Source organism: Xyrauchen texanus, chromosome 35, assembly GCF_025860055.1.
Source record: "Xyrauchen texanus isolate HMW12.3.18 chromosome 35, RBS_HiC_50CHRs, whole genome shotgun sequence".
Taxonomy (NCBI): Eukaryota; Metazoa; Chordata; class Actinopteri; order Cypriniformes; family Catostomidae; genus Xyrauchen; species Xyrauchen texanus.
Genome location: NC_068310.1, coordinates 5048625 through 5075152, shown reverse-complemented (window position 1 = coordinate 5075152; position 26528 = coordinate 5048625). Strand labels below are relative to the sequence as shown.

The window sequence follows — 26528 nt, the reverse complement described above, 5'->3', positions numbered from 1 at the left end:
AACCAGTACAAAATATACAGCAACATATTATAAAAAACGCAGCAATACAATCACATAATTTCAGATGTGTACGTTAGCATTTGATAATTTAATAAATGTTGGCCTATAGTCTATATTTCACCCAGAGGGGCAATTGCTCAGGCCACTGTAGCTACCCCTGTGTACGTGCTTGGAACCAAGTATACTACAGAGAAATATGATGTCAGAGCAGGATCTTTTGGTCCATACAATGCAATTGAATGGGTGCTACAATTTTTTACAATTTTGAAGCTCCAAAAATCACACAAGTCAGCATAAAAGTTATCCAAAAGACTCCAGTGGTTAAATCAAAGTCTTCAGAAGCAATAAGAAATGTGTAGGTGAAAAACAGATCACTTTCACATTCTTCTTGTGCTTTTGGTGATTCCCATTCTTCATGTATACCGCCCCATACTGGGCAGGGAGAAGAATTTCTAGTAAAACAGGACTTAAATATTGTTCTGTTTCTCACCCACACCTATCATATAACTTCTGAAGATATGGATTTAACCACTGGAGTCATATATGGATTATTTTTATGATGCCTTTATGTGCTTTTTGGAGCATGAACATTTTGGTACCCATTCACTTGCATTTTATAGACCTACAGAGCTGAAAAATTCTTCTAAAAATCTTCTTCATTTGTGTTCTGCTGAAGAAAGAAAAACAGCTGATGAGTAAATGATGAGATAATATACATTTTTGTATGAACTAGCCATTTAGAAGTCTGAGGTGGAAATGACGGAGATGGAAATGATAATCTTAAAATGTGTTTATTTGTATTAAATGACAGGTTCTTTTGTTTAATTAAGGCCAATTGCATCCAATCTTCTGCTCACAACTGATTTTTAAACATTCTATGTTTTCTTTAAACATTACTTCATTATCTCATATTTCATCTTCACGGACACTAGTCGACTTGGTTAACAAGTACAATGGCTTAAAAAAAAACTGTGGGACAAATGTAATTTTTGATAAATATATAGAATATATTTTTACAAATTAAATATTGCATTTTTAATGTTTATTTTACTCTTTATTTAGATTATCATAATTTTCAGATGTAATAGTTTGTATTTTTAGAGCATTTGAAAAGTAGCAAAAGTAAATAATGAAGGCCTGGTAAACAGTTTTCAAGTTTTAAGTTCCAAGTTTTAACGTGATCTTAATATAACACAATTTAAATAAAAAAATACATCTTGATATCTGTTTTTTTTTTAATAAAAAATCAACCACTTGGACATGAAATTGCCCGAAACTGAAGAAACACACTGAAGCCTATGGGATTTTTCACCTGTTTAACTATCCTCAATGCGACAATCGTAAATCAGATCACGTCGATAAATAATAACACACCTCCTCTCAATAAGTCACATGATTTGAGGTATCATTCACATATCTGTAGCACAAACGGACAAGTTCTATCCAAAGTCTAATACTAAGTGTAAGGAAATTGTTCAAATCCCAAAATCAAAGTGCAAGCCTCGGCAAATACCACTAATTACGACCTCAGAATTAATATGCAAGAACTTCCCAGGAGGACTGATGGCAGCATAAAGGAATGAAGCTGTTTTTAAAGTGAAGTAACAAGAACTGATACATTGAGAGAGACAGAATAATCCCTCAGGCCATGAACATACATATGTATGTTTACTGAAACTAGACCCACGCGCACACGCACACACACACACTCACTCTGAAGATGTTCTGCGATAAACAAATGAAGACTCATGTGTTACACACCTGGAACACATTTCACATGGACTCAAACACATGCATATATTTACTTATATAACAGACTAAAAACAAAACACCACTACCCCCAACACATACATACAATTTTACTTAGAAATATAAATGAGAACATAAAGGATCATAGGCTACTGTTGTTTGATATCAAGCTAACTACAATGAATACAAAAATAAATATTTTTTTTGCCTTTGAGGATGTCCCCAACAGGAGGTTTTGTCAAATTAAGTTCACCTCTGAGGACATTTCTGCACCCAAGCATTATAACTAAGTAAAACCACAAACACATGCACACCTAATGAAAAAAAAATAAAACATGGACATTACACATGGATTATAAAACAGCTATAATGTCTCCACAGCTAGAGGCAGTAGATGAGGAAAGAGATGTCAGGCATCTAGCTCTAGTTTTTTATCTGTCGGCGCGATCACACAAAATAGTGTCAAGAAGACGTCCTTCGCATATTAGGAGGGAAAACAAGACAAACCAGAGGAAGACCATGGACCCAATCTCAGATGACAATCAGGAAGTGACAGTATCCAACCTTTCTAGTAAGGCATTGAATAAATCTCATATTTCTGTTCTTAATAAGGGGCAAGAATTTGTACCAACTTCTGATGTAAATGATTTTTACATTAAGGTTGATCTGTTTAAATTTTTTAGAAGTATTAAAATCAAGGAATTCTTTAGTGTACAATCTGACAATTACATTTCCTCCGCATCCAAATCAATTGAGATCCTACTAAAGGATAAACATAAAGGGATGAGATCAGAGCCGTAGCTAGTGGGGTGAAAGGTGGAAAAGATACTAGGGGTCCAAAGGTCCAGGGGGGCCCACGACAAATTCAAAACTGTATTATTTTAATAGGTAAGGGGCCCAGAGAAATATATAGTCAGGTGGCCTAGACTTACATGCTACGGCCCTGAATGAGGTATAACAATTTGACAAGAGATGAAATAGATGCTCTATCTGACTTACAATCTGACAAAACTTTCATAAACCAGCCGATAAAGGAGATGCAATAGTGGTTCGAAATATTGTAATAAAGGAATTTGAAAGATAACATTTGGATTTAAATTTTTACCAAAAACTTCCAGTTGACCCCCACCATACTATTCAAAGATCAGAGTCATGAATTTATAGATTCAGTTTTTCAAATGGGTGAGATAACTAAGAGGGAACTTAAATTCTTAAAGATTAAGAACCCCATTATTTCGACATTTTATGTCTTACTAAAAATCCATAAATGTCTTGACTCTCCTCCTGGTCAACCAACAGTAATGAAGATAGGCTCATTAACATCCTCAATATCTACTTTAGAAGACTTATTTATCAAACTATTGTATTAATACTTTAAAGCTACACTATGTATTATTTTTTTTGTTCATTCATTAAAAAATTTCATTAATTATAGCGTGTTAGGATGTCACTTAAGTACTGCGGAGCTAGACCATTTAAAGCTTTGTACGTAGTTAACAGAATTTTACAATAAATACGGAATTTAACAGGTAGCCAATGTAACGATGATAAAATGGGGCTAATATGATCATATTCCTTGGTTCTCGTTAGCACTCTGGCTGCTGCATTTTGAACCAATTGAAGTTTATTTATTGATCTTGCTGGACATCCTCCCAGTAATGCATTACAATAATCTAGTCTTGAGGTCATGAACGCATGAATTAGTTTTTTGGCAACAGAGAGCATGTGTCTTAATTTAGCAATATTTCTTAGGTGGAAGAATGCTGTTCTACAAACATTGGTAATTTGATTTTCAAAGGACAGATTGGTATCAAATATAACACCTAAGTTCTTCGCTGTTGAAGATGATGTAACAGTACATCCATCGAGAGTCAAATTATATTGTAGTGGCATATTTTTGGAGTTTTTTTGGTCCAATAATTAGTACCTCTGTTTTGAGTTGAGTGAATTGAGTAGAAGGAAATTTCTTGCCATCCAATCTTTTATTTCATTGATACACTGCTAATTTCGAGAATTGTGAAATCTCATCAGGTTTTGAAGAAATATAAAGTTGTGTATCGTCGGCATAGCAGTGGAAACTTATTCCACGATTCCTGATAATATCTCCCAGGGGAAGCATATACATGGAGAAAAGGAGAGGCCCTAAAACTGATCCCTGTGGCACTCCATATTTTACTTTTGGTTGGTTTGACAATTCCTCATTTACATAGGCAAAGTGGTAGCTCCACAAATGCCAACATAATTCTCTAGCCTATTCAAGAGAATGTCGTGATCTATCGTGTCGAATGCAGCACTAAGATCTAAAAGCACTAGATGAGCCGCGATCAGATGATATGAGCAAGTCATTTGTAACTCTGATAAGTGCAGTCTCTGTACTGTGATGAGGCCTAAATTCTGACTGAAATTCTTTGTATATACTATTTCTCTGTAGAAATTAACATATTTGGGAGGATACTACCTTTTCTAGTATTTTTGACATACACGGGAGATTTGAATTCGGCCTATAATTAGCCAATTCTCCAGGATCAAGTTGTGGCTTCTTAAAAAGCGGTTTGATAACTGCCATTTTAAAGTTTATTGGGACATGTCCTAAGCATAGCGAGGAGTTAATAATATTAAGAAGAGGTTCTGAAATTACAGGAGATACCTCTTTTAAGAGCTTAGTTGGTATAGGATCTAACAAATATGCTGTGGCTTTTGATGTTTCAATAAGTTTTGTTAGCTCTTCATGACCTATGACAGAGAAGGATTGAAGCTGCATGTGAGGAAAATTATTAGACACTGTTTTCTGAGGTGCTATGACAGATGATTGCATAATTCCAATTTTATTTCTGATTATTTAAATTTTATCAGTAAAGAAATTCATTAAGTCATTACTCTTGTGCTGCGACGTAATATCTGGTTCTGTTGAGGCTTAATTCCTAACCAATTTAGCCACAGTACTGAATAAATATATAGGATTGTTGTGGTTATTTTCTATGAGTTTTCTAAAATTTGCTGACCTGGCAGCATATCTACAGATATGATGTATCTACAGACACTATCCTTCCATGCACCACGAAATAATTCTAATTTTATATTTTTCCACAAGCGCTCCATTTTTCGAGCTGCTCTCTTGAGAGCATGAGTGTGATCATTGTACCATGGTGCAGGGCTTATTTCTTTAATTTTCTTTAATGGAAGTGGGGCGACAATATCAAGAGTGACAGAGAAGACTGCATCTATATTTTCTGTTATTTCATCAAGTTCTTATTGAGTGTATGAGATAGATCTGGAAGATCTATCTCATGAAGCTATCTTTAGTGGTCGAAAAAATAGTTCTACCTGAATGCTAGTGTGGTGTAGATTGAGTAACATTAGCTGATTGCAGCATACAAAAGACGAGGTAATGACCCGAGATGTCATCGCTCTGCTGCAGAATTTCTTTATTATCAACATAAAAGCCATATGACAGAATTAAATCTAGCGTATGGCGATGAGTTGGTCCTGTTACATTTTGTCTGACTCCAAGAGAGTTGAGAATATCAATAAATGCTAATCCCAATGCATCATTTTCATTATCTATGTGAATGTTGAAGTCACCAGCAATTAAAGCTCTATCTACAGTAACTACAAGATCTGATAAAACATTTGCAAATTCACTAAGGAAATCAGAATAAGGCCCTGGTGATCTACATTGTAGCAAGGACAAAAGACGACAAATATTTTTTATTTATATCTGACGGTGTCACATTAAGCATTATTAGTTCAAAAGACTTACATTTATATCCTGTCCTCTGAGTAACACCAAAAACGTCACTGTAAATTGTAGCAACACCTCCTCCTCGACCCTTCAGACGAGGCTCATGATTATAACAATAACCTGGGGGAGTAGATACATTTAAACTAATATATTAATCTGGTTTAAGCCAGGTTTCAATCAAACAGAGCGCATCCAATCTATGATCTGTAATCATTTCATAAAAAATGTGTGCTTTGGTAGAAAATATCTAATGTTTAGTAGCCCTATTTTTATATGATATGTATTATTAATTAGTTTGTTTTCTTCAAGTTTGACCTTAATCAAATTTTTTCTAAATTATTTAGTGAAGGGTTTGTGTTTGGTAGTTCGGGGAACGGACACAGTCTCTATGAGATATCTAGGTGATACAGTCTCTACGTGTGATAGTTAATGTGACCTGTGTGACGTCTCAAGGAAGCTAGCAGATGTTCGGATTAACCAGTTTGTCTGCTTCCTGACCTGGGCCCCAGTTAGTCAAATACTATAATTATTAAGACTATGAGCCAAATTACTAGAGAGGAGAGCGACACCTTTCCTGGAGGGATGGAGCCCGTCTCTCTTTAGCAGGTCAGGACTACCCCAAAAACTCTTTCAATTGTCTATAAATCCTATATTATTCTACAGACACCACTCCTTCAAGGATTAATCCCCCTGTGTGTATTTTCCACGGTACGGTCCCCCTGCCAGCGGACCAGTGTTTCCCTTGGGCATTCCCCTCTGCCCCCCGGTTGCAGGGATTGTAGCAACTGCTCCCTTGCTAGGTAGGATCTACCACTGCGCCAATTTCACATGTGGCCTGAAAACCCTGGCCTGGGCAGGATGTGGTCTCCGCGGGTTCTTTTCCATCTGAAAGAATAGGAGTTGAAAAAGAACGCCTTTCCTGATGCATGTTAAAGTGTTTAAAATGCCCTAGCCACTTTAACTCTATGCGAGAAACATAGAGAGAGAAAAGTTGCCTTCTCCCATGCTTGGCATGTCGCTTGTTCCCCCCCCTTCGGGGATGCCGGGAACCTAAAAAGTTTATAACGTTTTTATGGGGCATTGGGGAAGGGTACATGCAATCTGATGCAGCCTGCTGCTATGGCACATAACTGCCTGCCCGCACCTCACACGGTTCAGCGCATGGCATGATTGAATAGGGACCCCTAGTGTCGCTTCTTTCAACTCAACGTCTTACAACAGTAACCTAGACATTTTTCTCGCTCAACAGGAATATTTTATTGGAACGTTAAAATTAATAGACAGATCTGGACCCTTTTATTGCACCGTCTCAGAGTGCTGTAGTTAGTTAGATAGCGTTAGCCATTAAAATGGGGCATTTTTATTATTTATTATTATTTCTCCTTAAATGTAGATTTCTCATTTGAAGCTCCACAAATCAAAGACCATCCATACGACACCAGCTTTTAAATGTCTTCCACAGCAATACAAGATTTTGGTGTGAAAAAATATAAATATTTAAGTACTTTTTAACTATAATCCAGTGTGAGGGAAAGCTTCAGGAGAGGATTTCATTTGCGTTGCCATGATACCAAGGTAATCTCATGTTCTCCTCTAGGTTGAGACATCCAGGATAAGCACACAAATGCACCATTGTGAGTAAACAAACAGATACAATACAATCTAAACCAAAACAATCATGCTACTGTACAGTGTCATCTCACTTGTAAACAGCGCTGCTTTTCCGGCCGTGATGCACTTGCCTCAGTTCTCACGTGTTTCAAATGCCAATAGGATTACGTCACATAGGCTTACCGCTGCAGAACAGAAGCATGATTTTGAGTTAAAAGTACTTAAATATTTATCTTTCAAATATTTGCACCAAAAGTGATTGTATCACTCTAGAAGACATTAATTTAACAGCTGGATGATGTTTATGCTGACAGTCTGTTATTTTTGGAGCTTCAATAGAGAAATCTGCATTCTCGTGCATTTTATCTCAATAACGCAGTATGTTTCAAATATGATACACAACATTTGACAGATCCTGTCTCATTTCTGTTCAAGCTGAAAAGCCAAAGAACATATGGTATGCAAGTTTCACATGTTTATGGCACCATCTAGGGGTTATTTGTGAAAAAAGTAGTTTCAATGTTTATATCGATCTATTTAAAATGGTGGTGGACTTCCACCAAAAAATTTATGTTGGGATAAATTACAACTTATTTTAATAAAGTAAAAGTGACAGTAATGATTATATTGTTACTGATATTTTAAAATGAGTATTTGCTGAATATAAGCAACTTCTGCTTGGTTAAAACTGTGTATATTATTTTATTGAAAAAGCATGTTGAAATTACAAGTATCAAATATTATACAACAGGATTTTGAGGTATATCTCTCAATCACCATTTTACAATTTTTCTTTTTTAAATTTTGGATGCATAAAATACAAAAAATGTTATTGAAAAAAATAATATTTTATTAATATTGTATTTGATGTGCTGAATTGAACTGTGATACATTTCAATCCATATTTATAGACACAGGAGAGAAAGTTCTCTCAAACTCTCAAACATTTGGTATCCCTGAAAAGCCCTGGGAGTCCTCCGATAATACTCCAAGATTTACCACTGTAGTAAGAAAAACTTACATAACAATTGTGCGATACAAAAATGAATTGCTGGGCCTCAGGAGGATAATGACCTTAAAAGCCTAATGTATAAAAAAAGATACATGAAAAAGTGAATTTGTTTTATTATTTATTTTTAGATTTTGTCTAATGGTACTAAAAACAGTTTAATGTAATCAAATTATAATTTTCTGAGAATTATTTTATATGTCAAGCTTTACAAGTTTAAGAACCTGCTGAGAAGATATTTTTCTTCAAATGTATTCTGGTGAAGATTGTCAAACACACCTGGCATATCATGAGGGTGAGTGTCACCGATCCACCGGACTCCTTCTCTCATGCCACATTCTGCTCCCTCTCCTTCACTCCACACAGCCCTCATGCTCCCCTGAGTTGATTACATGCACCTGCATGTCATCAGTACTCTAATCATTACTACATAAAAATCCCGCTCTCACACTCAGTCATTTGTCTGTTCTCGATCATGTACACCCTAAGACTACAGATACCCTAGCTACTTCAATACTTACCAGTTTGTTTACCTACCTTGTTATTTGTTCCTATTGTCTGAGTTTAGTTTATGTTTTCTATTCAGTGTAGACCTCCTGCGATTTGACTCTCCTATTGTTTGTTACGATTACTACAAGGACCAAAAGACTGTTGTGAGTTTTCTGATCATCTGCACTTTGTTAATTACCCTGTTTGGAGTTTACTCACCTGCTGTTCATTTCATACCTGTGTTTGGATTTCCTCACCTGTTTGTTTCAGCTCTCTTCCATTCCCTTGTCAAACCCTGCAATGGAGTCCATCCCATCTGCCTCAGAGAGTTCGTACCGTGACAGAATAACTGACCACCTAAACTAGCTCAGTCGCTAAGAGCATGGAACTGTTCCAATATGATCTTCCTCTCCTAGAATATTCAACTCAGTTTTACGAAATCCCTGCTACAACTACTATATCGAACTCATACCTTAGAACCATTTATGGAATGGGAATAAACTTTCACAGACATACAGATCTTCCGGAGGCAGAGAATCATTCCTTCGCGGATTATGTCTGAGCCATGCTGGCAATCCACTACCCCTCGCCATTATCGACATGCGGGGCAGAGGAGGTAACTCCCATCACCCCCAGGTAACTCCTATTCCAGCATTCTCCCCTTACACTGTGGGTTATGACGGGAACCCCTTGCCACCACTGCTGCCTGCTCCGAAGACCACTGAGCTAACCTCTGTGATTTCTTCTAAAGTGTATGATTCCCCACTGATGTTGGTACGTTTGGCCATGAAGACCATACCTCACTGATTATCAACGCCCATGCCTGCCACGGTTAACAAGCCAGTGCCAATGCCTGTAGCCTTGACCATCCCCATACCAATGCTCCCAGCTTGGAGAGGAGGAGGAGAAGGGCTCCTATTCCCTAGTCGCTGCCTGTGCTCATGACCACGGAGGTCGTTACTCTGTCGCTACCAGTGCTCACGACAAATGGAGATCGTTCCCCAGACGCTGCGAGTGCTCACGACCATGGAGGTCATTTCCCAGTCTCTGCCTGCGCTCTCGACCACAAAGGTCAGTTCCCTGTCACTAACGGATCCTTTGTCCAACCATGCCACGTCTCCTTCATCCAAGCTTTCCACAGCTCCTTGTACCAGGCCTCCCACGGCTTTGTCCTTCAAGCCTCCCGTGGCTCTGCCTTCCCTGGCTCTGCTCCTCAAGCCTCCTGTGGCTCCGCCCAGGCCTTCTGATCCTGTACCTGCTCTATGGCCATCTCTCAAGCCTTCTGACCCAGTCCTTGCCCATGGTCACCTCCCTGGTCTCCTGATCAACCACAGACTCCTCCCTGGCCACCAGATTGTCTGCCAATTCCTCCTGATCATCCTCCTGGATCCTCCCCTGTCATCTGTGTCCCATCCCTTTAAGGATGTCTCTGAATGTCAGTCGAATCAAAACACACAGATCCAAATGGGGACATACTATTGAGTTTTATACTTATACTTTACTATAAGTAAAAATAACTTAAATATTTAATGTGTGAAATGATTTTCTAATTGAGGACACTCTCAAAAGGAGGCTTTAGATTTAGCTCAATAAATATAGCTAAATATGCACCAATCAACGCATACACACTCCAAGAGCTCCAAGGCATGCATCAGTTGTTCTTGAGACAGATAAGGCGTGTGTTGAGCAGGGTGTTGAACATGCTGATAGCACAGGCCATACTTGCACGTCCAACTCCCAGCTATCATGGGAATGGGTGGACACTGGAAGAGAGAATCCTGGGAAACTGATCAAGGCAAGGTGTGGTCACACACACAGGATTTGCAAGGACCAGATGATCAAGTGTGTGTGTGTGTGTGTGTGTGTGTGTCTGTGATTGAGAGAGATGTAATCAATATGGGCCTGGTCCAGTGTGATAGAAAGATGTAAGCAATATGGGCCTTGTCCAGTGTGGATGTGCATGTGTGTGATAGTCTTGGCATTTAGACTTGGCGATGCAGTATAACCCATCAGCTTGGATTGACAGCAATACGACACTCACAAAAACACATACAGGTCAAGGGTCACAAACTAAGGCACATTAGCACAGATGGACAATAGTGGACAACCCAGAATATTTTGAAGCATTGTAAGTCATGTCATGTTGACAGTGGATAGAACGGTCCACTGAAACCTCACACCGTGTCCTAACAAGGTGTGAAATGACAAAGCAACTTAAAGTTTTTTAAGCATGTTAAAACATGCCCTGTTATTATTTATGATGCAATGCACAGCTAATGCAGCAACTTTGTAAGTTATTTTATTTACAAATAACATGAATTGCTAGCTATAAATAATTTTTTTCATATCTAACTTTTGACCATTATATTAATGTCAGCTTGTGATGCTTCTGGTCTCTGGCCTTCAAATTTAATCATGTTCTGGTCTTTTTGTTTCTAACCATGTATGCATTTGTAGCATTATAAAATTGTTTGCTGTTCTAAAAAAGCCCATGCAAAGCAGTGCCGAAGTGTGCTTCCCATTAGTGGAGAAGCACATACTATTGTTTGTGCAAGCACATACTATTGTTTGTGCAAGTTTGCCCCAAAAAGTCACTTAAACTACTACTCCAACAGTGACATTCCTTATCGATAATAATTAACTGAGCTCAAAAATTGTATTGCAACAAAATATCAGATTTAGAAAACTTCTAAGATTTGACCATTTGAGTTCTGACCATTGAGAGCTTGACGATCTTTTATGCAAGAGAAAAGTACATTGATTGAAAGCCCACTGTCCAATAGCCAATCAGCTCCAGATCCAATGCAAATAGTGCTCAAGATGCTCCTGTAGACTCCCAGAGAAGCACGGCATCTGGGCAGCACTAAAATTATGTGCCTCTCGTTCAATGAACATTGATCTTTTGCGCCATTGATTAGAGAGGTACAGGTATCTGCCATAGACTCCCATTAAAGCATGGCTTAAGTAGCGCTCTATCGAGTTCACAGATGATTGGTCAGTTGCTAGTGAAAATTCTAAGGTTAGGTGCAGCTGTTGTGGTGTGACATGACACCTGTTGCTTTCAGTGTAGACACTAGCTGTGTCCCAAATGATGCACTATAGACTATGTACTCGGCTATCGTGTGTATGAATTTTCAAAGTGTAAAATGGGTTTGCATAATCAGAGATTGCATGATTCGGAGGTTGCATCATTCTCCCTAACATTAAATTTATACAGGTGATTAGGTTTGGGTTTGGGGTTTTTATCAGGGGGTTCAGTTTATAAAATATGCAATCCTCTTGACTACTTTACAGCCAGTACAGCTGAAACTCGCTACACAACTCGCTTTTGGCACCCGACTATGGATACTCTTACCATCCATCCATCCATCCATCCATCCATCGTCAACCGCTTATCCTGTGTACAGGGTTGCGGGGGGCTGGAGCCTATCCCAGCTAACATTGGGCGAAAGGCGGGGGACACCCTGGACAGGTCGCCAGTCCATCGCAGGGATACTCTTACCACTCATCATTATTTGTACTCAATTTAATGAATTCCTACAGTCATTTAAAAGTATACACTCATCCTTTTTAGATAAAATGTAGCCTCATTTGCATAGAAAGGCTTAGGTTTATTCAGAAAAGTATGACAATTACTTAATTTAAATATGCATGGCACAGTGCTATATCAGCGCATATTGCACCTGGTTTAGTTGGACTGCAGATTGAATGTAATAAAATGCAGGGTTTTGCGTTTGGTGCCACCGAGTGTCATAAAGAAAGAAAGTGTCACTTAAGAGGATTAGCACAGTTCTGACATTGCTTGTTAACATTATTGTTTCACAATTGCTCAGTTTTCACAATGATGTCATAATGGCTGTGTTCTCTGCTCTCTGTTGTGTGTCAGTCCACAGCTCATATGTCATGGTGAAGAATTACTGGATATCTGTTCATATTTGGCAAAGAGCTCTAATGATGTGTTGCGTCTGTTCTGCTTTCTGAAGTTTGCTTGGATTAATAGCCACTGTCTGTGTTATAAAACTGAGAGACACTGCTATTCTAAATGACGGGGAAACATGGGAGAAGCAATACAGTTCCTTTAAGAAATTTTGTCACAACAAAGACCCATGCCATCCATCATCAAAAAAGGTGGCAAGCAGATAATTGGTTTCCAAAAACATATTTATTTTTTTGCTATTTAGTAGATGCATTTCCATTTAAAAGTATATTAAGTTAGCAGCCTACTAACCAATTTTTGCACCACTTTTATTCATTCATGTCATTGACATAATACTTCAAAAGCTGTCTCTTATAATGGATTTCTTTAGAAATCACTTAATGTAAAAAAAAATTGTCATTCGCCTTGGATTTTGGTTTTGTTGTTCTGGCAGTATATAGTGTTTATGGCATGTAAATTGTTAGATTAATTTGGTTCTCTATGGTTTCTGTTTTAGGTCAACACACAGCCTTTTGATGTCAACAACAAAACAATATTGAAAGCAGTTTCTCCTCCCTTTTAAAAGTTGATAAGCTTCTACATTGTATAATTTTCATTTAGCATTGTTTTTCCTTGCTGTCCACAACCCAGAATAGACCTACGACCAATTGTTTCGGGGCAACATACCAGTTAAAAAAAACACTGGTGGACAGTGATCCCAAAAATTATTTGGGCACTTTTGGACATCAACAGTGAGTCACATTTAAAAATGTATACATATCATTGCATTAGATATAAAAATCAAACCTGTGACATCTGCAAACCAATTCTACAATGCTTCTCTTAGAACTACTATACCTTACTCAATAATTTTTCAGTCACTTTTAAGTAACTGCTGTCAAGGTGATTTTAGTGGATGTGCTGTATTAAGTCAGTTCCCATCAAGTTCACACAGGTCTCCTTGTCGAGTATCCACAGGTGTGGTTCAAGACATTAATTATGGGATGTTCCTAGAACATTTGACAACCAGAAGGTGACCAAATAATTTTTGTCATAATTTTGAACAATACATGATTTGTTAAAATCTAACAAAGTTTTGCTTGAAAAGTTTGTTCCATATTTCTTTAAAATAAATGCCATTGGGTTGAAATTTTTCTATATCACTTGTTACAGTATATTCATACATTTAAAACCTTTTTGGCTGCCGCTTGCAATTTTTCACTCTCAAATTTAAAAGCTCACCATACACACATACAGTTGGATAACTGCTAAAAAAAAAAAAAAAAATACAAATAAATAAATAAAAATCTAATTTTACAGAAAAATCAATAAAAAAACAAAACAATCATTTATGACCTTTCATCACACAATGCAGATTTAAAACGTAGGTGGCGCTCTAACAGCGATGGAACATTCACACCATAGGCATCAATTAAATTCTGGATTGCATGCATGTTACCCACTGTTTAATCTAATATTTCGGCCTCAATCGTTGGAAAGCTGAGATCCTCAGTATTGTGTTGATGTAGAACATATCATTATCAATAGTTGATAGCATACTGAGCCAATGATTGACTGGATTTAATTTTTTTCTGGATATCTGAGATGTGACATTGTATTATTTTACCAAGCAAGTTCACAGACAAGTAAAATATTGCTCATTTTGAAGAAGGCAGCCAAAGGTATGAGCTAATATGGAGATTTGGCTACCTTGGGGCTTACTGAAGCAGTGAAAAGGGCAGATATGAGATGTTCGTCTTTGTTGTCTTACAGAGATCAAATTTCACTTTGATTATTTTGATAATCATTCAAATTGGGGTATTAGGGCAACATTGTCTATTTAAAAAACTTGTGCTATATAAAAAACATTCTGTTCATAAGCATTTTTTACCTCTAGGTGGCACACATTTGCGATGCAAATCTTTCAAGGCTTTATTTTGTTATTTAATGTAACATAAATACAAAAGTGATGGGAGTTTTTGAAAAGTTCAGATTCTAAGCTTTCAAATGGTACCATGTATAAGTGACTGACGTATCAGGATGCTTTTACAATTTAAGAATAAACTTATTGCACACTTCTACCCCACCTGTGTGCTCAGAGTTTAAGGGGTTAAAGTGTGACAAAAGTGTCTTAAACTTTTTGGGGGCCAAAATGGAACCCATAATGTAAAAAATACCAAATCTATTAAACATGGAGTTTATCCCACATCTGTTAAAATGGTAATTTGGACGTAATCAGGTTTACATGTTACTTTTGTTTTTTTACACACACCTATACAGGTGCACACACAGAAACAGGCTCTTTTTCAAGCGGTAGCCTATTTAGGCAGCATATTTATCCAGATGTTGAAGTAAGTGTATTTGCTTGTGTTAGATTCTGCAGTGAGAAGACATTTCCTAAAGTCCAGATGCTGTGGAGTTGGCTCTATAGGACAAAAAAACTTTTCCACCAACAGACAAGATCAACCACTGTTTTGTGAACTTAGATACACATTCACACACAAACACAGACTGAGGTTTTATTGAGAAATGAGAAATGCCAGAAAGAAAATGTGGTAGGCGAATGTATGGTTGTAAATAAATGGGTAAATGTGTGTGTCTGTGCATGGTCTTACCCGAGTATGTGTACGTATATGCATTTTAAGGCCATCGTTCTTGATGAAGGCCTTGTCACAGTATGGACACTGATATGGCCGCTCACCTAAAGTCAGACAAACAAAAACAAATAAATACGAAATTACAGAAAGTTCTGGGATAGTTCATTTATGATATTTTATGAAATATGCAGTGTAGAAATTAAATACAAATTTCTCAAGGTGACATTTCAACTATTTGTTTTATATAATTTAAGGTTTTTGGAAATACCTCATATGCTGTGTGTATGATAACGTTTATGTGAAATTAAAAAAAATAAATGTATTATTCAAAACTACACTTTTTTTTTTAATTAATTCAATTTCAATTCTATTTCAATTAAAAAGAAGCAAGTGCATAGGAATTTAAAAACAATTCCCAAATAATCTCTGAATGGCGCACCAACTTGGATGTGCTTTGGGATACTTGAAAGGTACAGCACTGCACCATAAGGCTAGGCCATAATACGAAACTTTTGTAAAAATTTGTTCCACGATTTGGTTTCCACATATCCAATGCTTAGTTATGTCTGTTTTGTATCCCATGATCAAGTACAGCTTAACTGTGGATACACTGATTCAGCTGCATATATTATAAATATTACAATCAGATACTGTATCGATGTATGCACATAGAGCAGGCTTTAATCTTTGCTCTTCAATGAATGAGAATATGCGATTTTGCCCAAAGTGATGTATATATATAGATATATGCTGTCTGATCTTTGACTACATGAAGCCTGGAATAATGTGTCTATGAGGAATATAAAATGTGAAACAGGATTTCCAAATCAATACTCCATACCCCCTTGGGATACCACTTTTCTTCTACAGAAATGCAAAACCAAACACACAGGAACTCTGTTTTGTGGTTCTATCTCCACCATCTCAAACTGGAGTGACCTAAAGTGGGTGGGGTCAGTTAAGCCCCGCCCCTCATTGGATCAAAGCATCACTGGTCTGAATGGGTGAGATGTTATCTGAGCATTTTCCAAGTATCACTACAAAAGAGGAGTGACATACTGTCAATCAGAGAGTGGATGCACACGTTGATCTACTTTAGAAAAACTGATACAGGTTGCAGACAGCAGGTTAGTTGTGATTAGTATTCTGCAGTGTTGCTCTATGAAGTCACTTACTGACACAGTTGCACTTTGGGTGCAATTCAGTACTTCTGATTGTGTTTAGTATGAAAAACACTAGTAATTAATGCAATAATAAGGCAATACATTTTCAACTTATTTGGCTTCAGGATCCAGATTTTACATTGGACATCAAGTGGCACCCAACACTGTTAAAACTATTAAATTGTCTTGAAGGAAGGAATAACATGTTCCCGTTAGCCCCTAGCTAAGGGGGTCTGTGCAAAATTTTAAATAAATAAAATAATAAAAGTGTTGAAAAATGGAAAAGTATAATTTTCATTCTGCTTTCTAAAGTCTACAAATAAATTTCAATCGAACTGAAAATTCAAATTAGATTTTTCTTCAGGTTTATACACCTAACCTACTCTAATACTGGCTAGAAAGAAAAAAAGATAAACTTTATCAACATTACATCATTAAGTCACTATTTTTATAATAATTTATTTTGGCTTTATTTTAGGGGCATTAGTGACATTTCAAAAAATGCAAAAGCCCCTGGGCTATACTACAAGATAAAGTGACACTATATGAACCATATGAAAAGTTTACATAATTTACACTGCATGGATAAGCCTCAAAGCAGAAATGTCTGGGAAGCAACATTGCAAGAAGAGTTTTAGACCTGAGCCTATTTTTGCTGCACACTGTGTGCTGAATCCTTCAGTTACAGCATCTTTGCAAATCTTGAATTACGTAATGACGGATTCACAAATATTCACACCAAAATATGCTACTCCAACTATTAAGATCAGACTGAAATAATTAGGAACCTTGCTAAAACTAAACTTCAGCCGTATGTTTCAAGCATTCTTCAGAAGGATATGCAAAGCTGAACACAGTCAGAAACAGCACAAGGTGTTGTGAACTTTCTATACATTTTACTCTTGTTTGCTCTTTTTATTGTTTAGGAATAATAGTATCTATTCGAATTATTGCCTCACAGTGACTAGTTTGTAAAACAAAAAGTTTCTGATCACTTAATAGACGTTGTAGAAATCCAATGATTTCAGGTAACTTCAACTGTTATAGATAAAAGTTAGCTCATTGGCACTGCTTCTGTTGCTCTGGCTTGTTGTGTAGGAATTATTTAGCAAGTCATACAAAGGATGGAAAATATCAGGCTCACATAACCGTGAGGTCAGCCATCACTATAGGAAGCCGAAAGAAACAGGCACGTGAAAAAATGCTCTATTCTCATTACAGGCCTTTCTGGGCTAATGAAATAAAGGTTCTCTGGATTGAGAATGACTCCCTTTGGAATAAGTATTTCGCCTGGCAATTGGAGCAGCCCCACAGAGAGATGTGAAATGGCAAAACATAACTTAATAAGACACTGCCTTTTGAGAGATGCCAATTGCTGTGTTCCTGTGTGTGCGTCCTGATTGTGCAACAATACGCTTTCCAATTCACTTTCTTGTTAATGCAATCTCTTGAGGGAATAACTGTTGGATTCAAAAAAGTTGTGTAGTTTAATTAGATAAACGAAGTGATTGGCGAGGAAAACTTTTTTGCTGCCCTTTGAATAATAAGGTTAATTAGCTCAGCTTCAGGGCAGAATGCACATGAGATAGCTCTTGAGACCGCTCTCCACACAAATCTGCCAAGAGCTTACAAGTGATTTGTTATGGTGTTGATTTGATGGTGACAAGCTTCTTTTACATCCATAATCTGGCTGTAGTCCACAGTGCATATATAGAAAACCAAAGCCTCATATATATTCCACTAATTAACTTTCTTCTAAACGGAAATAATATGCCTTTCACATCATCCAAAGCAACTTCCTGTTGGAGCCCACAGCTTCCACCCACCCTAAACTAAGAGACCAGCTTAATATGTAGCAGCATGAAAAAAAGTATGTGAATTCTTGGATTTAATAACTGATTGACCCTCCTTTGGCTGCAATAAGCTCAACCAAATGTTTCCTGTAACTGCGAATCAGATCTGCACAATGGTCAAAAGGAATTTTTCACCACTCCTTTTTACAAATCTGTTTCAATTCAGCAATAGTCCCAGGATGTCTGGTGTGAATCTCTCTCTTGAGTTCATGTCAAAGCATCTTAATTGGGTTGAGGTCCAGAGTCACTCCAGAAAGCATAATTTGATCTGCAGAAGCCATTCTTGTTGTTGATTTACTCCAGTGCTTTGGGTCAATGTCCTGTTGCATCAGCCTACTTCTGTTGAGCTTCAATTGGCCCAATAAACTTGGTCATTCATTTTCCCATTGATGATAGTGAGTTGTCCAGGCCCTGTGGCAGCAAATGCCTCCCTCTGCAAAAAAATAGAAACCTGTACACTGTCTTATCCTAGCTCTCAGGATTTTGTGGTGTCCTCTGGTTTTGGTCTTATTACTTGGCCTGATGGCTAATTTTTGCCTCTGTCGAGGTGATACTGATACATCTTGCAAGCATTCTGAGTTCCTTCTTGCAACTTCCATCTAGAATCTCAGGTTTGGTTTACAGGTCAGCATGCTGACAAACAAGAAAATGTATTTCAAAGATGTTCTTGGGTGCATCTAGCAATCCCATTCATCTCAATAGTGGTTTCTCGGCTGGTGCGAACAACCATCTGGTGAAACATTTGTCTGCAGAACGCTGCCATTGTTGCATCTACCAGCATGGGTGAACTACTTACCAGCCAAACCATGACCCACCTTGGGTACATCAGGAGGGAATCTGTCATTTTTTATTCAATAAAAGTATTGGGTTAAAGCTTGTCTTCTTTCCTAAATGACCTCTGTAGATGATATTTGACAAGTGATTCAACAAGACCAAACTCCGGGTCTAGGGATTAGAGCATATGTCAGGTCTGTAAAACATGGATTGGCTCAGGACAAACAGAGCCTGTATTCTCATTAGCATATGAAGAAACGTTTCTGACATCACTGCCTGATTTTCTGCCTCTTCTTCCTCAATTTGATAGATCACCAACTCTTAATGGGAGTCTCCAATTTGTGGAGACATATCAAATAAGTCCACACTTCTTCCCTGTGGAAGTCTAAACTTAAAGTGCTTGATTCTGATGTATGAGCAGCCACTTGGGTCTGTTGTTCACATGGGACATGTTCTTATTCTTTTTGTCTGGCTATATTAAATGCAAGAATAGCTATGTCCGAATATACTTACTTCCCTACTATATAGAAAGCTAAAAGCAGTATGTTAATGGAGGAGTATGTCAAAATCCTCAGTATTTATAAAACAGTAGGTGAAAAATACCCGGATGACCTACTACCAATTGTGGGACCACTGAACACTTTGCTATTCCATTATGCCACAGGAGCTGATGAGACATCAGATCCAAAATGCTGAATTTTAAGAAAATTTAGGAAGACCACGAGTTGGCTGGCTCTTATTTAACATAATTTAAGTGGTCAAAATGGTCCAAATACCTTAATGTTGTGTGTGTTTTTTTTTTTTTTAAATGTATCATTGGTGTTAAGATTATTACGGGCTAGTATTATTGCTCAAACATATGGTTAGAGGTTTGTTTATGTACCTAATGTGTTAAATGTACATACGTTTATGTACTAAACTTTGGTGTGTGACTCATTCTGTACTGTTTGTGCTTCAGACATGAATGATACCTCAAATCATGCAGCTTGTTGAGGAGAGGTGTGCAATACTTTTCAAAATGACTTATGATTCTCACCTGGTGGACAATAAAACTATTGAAACAATTTGACTTGCACTGAAAGAGTGACCACAGACATATCTTGGTGCCACAATATCACAGAGACTTGGAGGTGGGCACATTTGACTTAAGTAAGCAGTGACCCAGAACCACCCATAACATCTTAGCAACAGCAGAGCAACACCCTGGCCATCATCCACAACACCATAGCATCGTGGTGGTGACTTTTCCATGGACAAAAACCATTTACATTCTCTTAAGAAAATGTAAAAATCTCATTATTTTGATCTTGCATTGTCAGTGAGGGATCCCTATCAGAGACCCTGATGTGTGTGAACATATATGTGTGTGGAGAGGGAGCTAACTGATTTAGCATGTGTTGTAATGGGACACCCTCTTTGTGTGACCCGGGTGTCTCTGCTCTACTTCCAGATCCCCAGCGGTCCCCTTTAGCCCCAGACACCCCCTTCTGCTAATCGATCCATTTGGCACCCCCTCTTGAGTATGAATGTGTGTGTGTGTGTGTGTGTGTGTGTGTGTGTGTGTGTGTGTGTGTGTATGTGTGTGTCTGGTGAACAGATGGTTGTCCCTGTCACATGCCAAGCATTATGCTGGTGTTTGCAGAGATCTTCGTAGCCCAGGGCCTTCAGTATGAAAGACATTAGTCATGTCCATCATACACTCCATCCTAGCTTCCTCTTTCTCCATCTAACATTCAAAACAGACACACACAGGCAGGCTAACACATTCACACACACACACACACACACACACACACACACACACACACACACACACACACACACACACACACACACACACACGTAAATCTAGGACTGAATGCCGCTGGGAATAGACCACCAGACTGGAATGGAGCTGTAATATAATATTGATCATTTTTGACTGATAAGCGGTTTACTTTGATCAATCACAGACACCCAATACCTTCACACTTGACCTGCTGATTACAAACAGACCTCAAAAATGATCTCTGAGGCAGCCATATATGCTTAAATGTTACCATGTATGCACTGTATTCTCTACATGTACATACACACACAGTCCTGCATGCTTACAAAGGAGGTCTATAATACCTGGTACCATTCTCATTCATTCATTTGTGTTGACAGTCTAACAAGCAACTGTTGCAAGCTAAACCCATCTCTGAAAAGTTGCATCTCTAAAATTCATCTCCTTTTAGATCTAGGCCCACAGAGTCATCAAAGCGTTGCTAGTGTAACAAATGAGAGCTTTGCGCTTTTTATTAGACTGCAAGTTAAAAAATAGTTTTAAATCTTCAAGATGTTCTCAACATTTAAAAGCATTCTCATCTTAATTCTAAAGATGTGTCTGGAGATCCCTGCATTCTGTTGAGCTCTGTCCAGCTGTTTTTGAACACAAGAACACGCCCAGTGTCAGCGTCCCATAAGAAACAATCCTGATTGTGTCTGGTGGACATCATCCTAAACTAGTATAATTATACAGGGCTTCAAGTTGACAAGTTGACTAGTCATTAAAATTATCATCTGAATAGTCTGTTTTGAAAATATGCAGTTTTTTTTTTCATGTCCCTACTCCCATAACTGATGTCAAAGCAATCTAAATTGTCCGATTCAGAAACTGAGGAAACATTGTTCTCCAAAAACATCTTGAATCTGAATTTATTTACATGGAAAATGAGGCCTGTCTTCTGTTGTTGGAATCCAGCACCATTTAGCTTAGTAGAAATGTTTATATCAACACAACTACACACACAGTTCTACTGGAGTGGATTGGTTTGACTTTCCAGATTTGCAATGCTAGACGGACAGTGTGTGTGTGCGTGCATGTTTATGTGATTGTCTAAGTGAGCACTGTTAGACTACTGTGAGGTCACAGGCTCCTGCAGCGAGAACATCCCGAAGAATTACCTATCACCACACACACACACACACACACACACACACACACACACACACACACACACACACACACACATACATGTATCTGCTTCCTTTAACATTACTAGATACATGTGCAGATCTTCCTACAGCTGTGCTGTAACATTCTATTTAGCTATTCTACATCTGGGCATGATAAATATGTCACCACAGCCTTATCTGATACGGCTTTGTGTCTTCATGGTTTAATTTTACCTTGAAATTGTTTACTGGATGGACACCAGTCTCTTAAACCAAGTTAAACCCTTAGTTCACACTTAGACTTTCAGCATAAAATGTGGTCCAATTTGCACCTAATTCTGTCCAAGGGCCCATTTAACACGTTCTCACTCCCAAAGCGTCAAAGACTGATGCTTGTGCAAGAGCCCAGCGCATCAATATATAGACGGCAAAAGCGCCCTCTTGTGTCAGTTTTACAATGCACCGGGGTTTACCTGTCTATTTAATCTGTCTGTTCACATCCTGCAATGCTGAAGTGATCTGTTTAATTCTGGGTGTATTCAGAGTCTTACAATCATTTTCAAAGTCAACGATCGCGGTCACCCGGCGTCCACCATAACACAAGTTTCCCTTCTATCATTCACTCAACGTTGTGTCGAATAAAGTGACACAAGGGGTCTTCCTTGGACGCCGAATCATACCTCTGACCTGAGATAAGGCCAATGTCAAGTTGGCAGACAGAATTTGCATGCCCCGCCCCGGACATACGGGTATATGCCAGTCAGAAATTTTCTTCGGAGCTGAATGGTTGTGCAGCAAGCAGCTGAGTTTCACTCCTGTTCCACTCACCTCTACCAGCGAGAAGCATTGCTGTTGGATCCGCACGGCGCATTTCCAGCTGGCGTATCTCTTTCTGCACACTGTGCAGTTCACACCCCTGGGCACTTCGACAGCGCTTTCTTTCTGTTTAAAAGAGTGTCTCCTCCTAAAAGAGTTGTATTTCCTCTAAAAGAGTCTGAGTTTTCCACTCACAAAAAAGCAATACACAGCGGCGTTGAATGTCCTTTTCAGGACACGTCTTTTTCAAGATGCCTTTCCGCCCCTGTGTTGTTCCTGGATGCATTCGGTTTGTCTCCAAGAACGACGGCCACAGATGCTGCCTCGTGTGCCTGGGTAGCGATCACACTGAGGCGGCATTCGTGGATGGTTCATGTTCTCACTACGAGAACATGACCATGGCAACGTTGCGGTCGCGGCTCTCCTTCCTGAGGGTGAATGCCACTTCAGCCGCGCCCCACGTTGCTCCTTCTTACCATGGGATTGAGGATGACCCGGCTGGCAATGAAGGCGATACGGGGATTATGATGGGCTCGGTTTCGCCGGGTACATCCCCACGAACCACTCGCCACCCGACAAGCTTGTGTGCTTACGTCCGGGCTCGGGATGAGTGCTACTCGCCTCGCGGCCAGCCGTCATTCTCCCTCGAGCCCCCGGGCTTGGATGATGACATCACCGCTGCACCGGAGAGCGTCCAGGCGTCTGACGCGGAAGACTCGACTGGGCTGCCTCCTTCGGGCCAGCCCACCCAGTCGGAGGCACATATGCAGATGGCCGATATGCTTTCCTTGGCTGCCATGAGCGTGGGCTTGGACTGGAACCATCCAAGTGCATGACGAGCTGTCGCAGTCGTGTAGGGAACATACGTGCCCGTAACCGACCCCGTCGTCGTCCACTCTCAATACCCTGGATGATGGAGCGGGCCACAGGTACACGGAAGTCCTCCAGGTGGATAGGCGTGGTTGTGATCCATCTTACGGTTCACGTTCGACGGCCAGGCGTATCAGTACAAGGTCCTCCCTGTCCCCTCGCGTCTTCATGAAGGTCGCAGAGGCCGCTCTTGCCCCCCTAACGGAAGTGGGCATCCACATACTCAACTACCTCGACGACTAGCTCATCCTGGCCCTCACTCTCGAGGGTTAATATGCACCCACAGGGACCAGGTGCTCAGGCACCTCAGCCGTCTAGGTCTTCAGGTCAACTGGGAAAAGAGCAAGCTCGACCCACTTCAGAGCATCTCTTTTCTCGGCATGGAGTTAGAATCAGTCTCAATGACAGCGCGGCTCACCAACGAGCACGCTTAGTCAGTGCTCAGGTGTCTCGCTCACTTCGAGCCCGGCACAGCGGTTCCTCTAAAACAATTCCAGAGGCTACTGGTGAATATGGCATCCTCAGCCGTGGTCGCGCCGCTCGGGTTGATGCATATGAGACCGCTACAGCACAGGCTACAGACTGCAGCAGGTGTCCAGACGTGACGTGGTAACCGCAGACGCCTCTCGACAGGTTTGAGGCGCCGTGTGCAACGGGCATGCTGCCCTGAAAACTTCAATGTATTCTGCAGCGCTGACACAAGTCATGTGAAAGACCCTTAACATGTATAAATATCACTCACTTTTGCACATTAATCATGCTCTTCACAATCACAAAAATGACTGATTATAGTTTCAAAATGGCGAATTTCACCGAAAGGTGAGGAGTTTGGATCCCTGAATTTTTTTTTCTTCATGCATTTATTTATTTTGTGGAATTTGATAATTTTCCATGGCCCACCTGAAACACTGCTCTAACCTTTATTTTCCAGAGTTTTTGTCAGACATTAACATGTGTCATGCTTTTCCTCATTGTCTTATTGAAAGTGATGTCTCCAGGTGATGTCTCTATTAAAGCAATAAGCCAAGTTACTGTGATTTAATCACAATTTAGGGAATTTTGGGCACTCCACTTTGCATCATGCCAAAGAACATGCCTTAAGGCCAAAAGTATACTTCGGATGTTTGCGTTGCTTATTGCTCCACGCACTGTATGTGTGATGCAAATTTCGTCATCGGCATTGTCGGTGCGCGGCCCAGATTTTCTCTACACGTGCACAGTCCTTGTCTGAGCGCATCGTCGGCTTCATGATAGTGTTACTCAGATATTAAACTCTCTTGCAGAGGTGAGCTGGAGGAAGAATGAAGAAAAGACACAACTACAACAGAAATCTGTTTACCTACACAATCCATTGTTGATTTCTTCAACGCTTATGACCTTTCAATGCAGATAATCCCAGGATGGCCTAAATTACACAAAACATTACCCTGAAGTGAACAAAATTAAGTTTTCTGGGTCAACCAACTCTCATGTCTTTTGTGGAACAAAATGAAAGTGAATTTTGTGTTTTGTGTTCCACAATGGAAAGAAATTCATACAGATTTAGAAGGAAATGAGGGTAAATAAATGATGACATTATTGTAATTTTTTTGTAAAATAACTGTTTTATTGTTTTAACGTCCATGACATTGTGTCAACAGAACCATATGAAATCTGATTGGTCTGAAATCCTTCTCTATATAGCTGTATACTAAACAAATATTTTCAAGTATTAGATATCAGGATCAGGCAGAAAACACACTGAACAACACGGATGTTCTTGAACATGTGTCTCTGTAAAGACTAAGAGCAAATAATACCTGAGAATGCAAGCCTGGTTGAAAGAAATGGAAGTCAGATTTGCAGGCAGAAGAGGTCAGGGGTCACAGTGCTGATGCCTGCAAAGAGTGCTCTTTTCTTTCCATTCACTCTGCTACTCATTCACTGAGCTGCATCCCTCACTCTCACCATGTCTACTGCAACACACGCACACACACAGACACACACACACACACACGCACGCACGCACACAAACACACACACACAAATCCACATATACAAAGTACTTACTGTTACATGTGTTGGCCTTGTTAAAATGTGTTAAGAGTATATGTTTGTGTGTGTGTGTAAAGTACATATACTGTATGTGTGTATATCAATTCATCCATCCAGCCAACCAATCTGTAACCTTTATGTTGAGAGTGAGATTCATATGTATAGAATATTGATGTTTGTACATTTGGTTGGGTTTACAGAGAAAAGGTGTGTGTGTGTGTGTGTGTGTGTGTGTTGTAGTCTGTTGTTATGGCAGCACAGTGGAATGTTGGGTTCTCTACAATAAAGGATCTCTAATTAACATAATCTCTGTCACTTTCTATATGCTGAAATGTACGAAGACAGACAGAAAGGGAGTGGGCCATGTTAAATACTTTCTATCTGTAATAATATTTTATCCTGAACTCACAGAGTCTGTTGCCATTCCACAAAAATACAGTAAGTACTGTGCAATGAAAAAACAGCAACCTCTGCAGACCGATCAGTTGAGAATGAATTATTAAGCAGTGTTCACTCTGTAAAGACCAGCCGATGAAAGTGTTTCAGTGAGAATGGAAGGTACTGACCTGTGTGGCTGCGGATGTGCACTCTCAGAGTCCCATTACTGGCAAACTTCTGACCACAGTATGGGCAGATCTTTTCCTTCTCTCCTGTATGGGTCTAAGAGGGTGACAATTACAGTAAACTAAACAGTGTTAAGAACAATCCTCTAACTTCTCTCTTTCTCATCTTTGAGTCAGTACTTCAATGTCTATGGGTAATGATCTAAACTACAGTGATCGGAGTTGAAGTGACCTAAACTGGACTGAAAATATCTGATGTGACGTAATGTAAACTGAACTGAAGTGATCTGATTATAAGTAACCTAAACTCAACTGAAGTGATCTGAACAAAGCTGAAAAGATCTACTGTAAACTAAAGTGATCCAAATTGAAGAGACCAAAACTGAACTAAAAAAGATCTAAACTCGAGTGATGTGAACTGAA

General features: G+C 39.1%; 1 protein-coding gene across 1 annotated transcript in view; it reads right to left on the bottom strand.

The window, feature by feature from the left end:
- The window catches only part of LOC127628661 (PR domain zinc finger protein 5-like), a 100621-nt gene that overhangs the window by 20279 nt on the left and 53814 nt on the right, over positions 1-26528 (bottom strand). Inside the window, 2 exon segments of the mRNA XM_052105443.1 lie at positions 15132-15217; positions 26109-26202. Of these exon segments, the coding sequence (XP_051961403.1) occupies positions 15132-15217; positions 26109-26202 (180 nt within the window).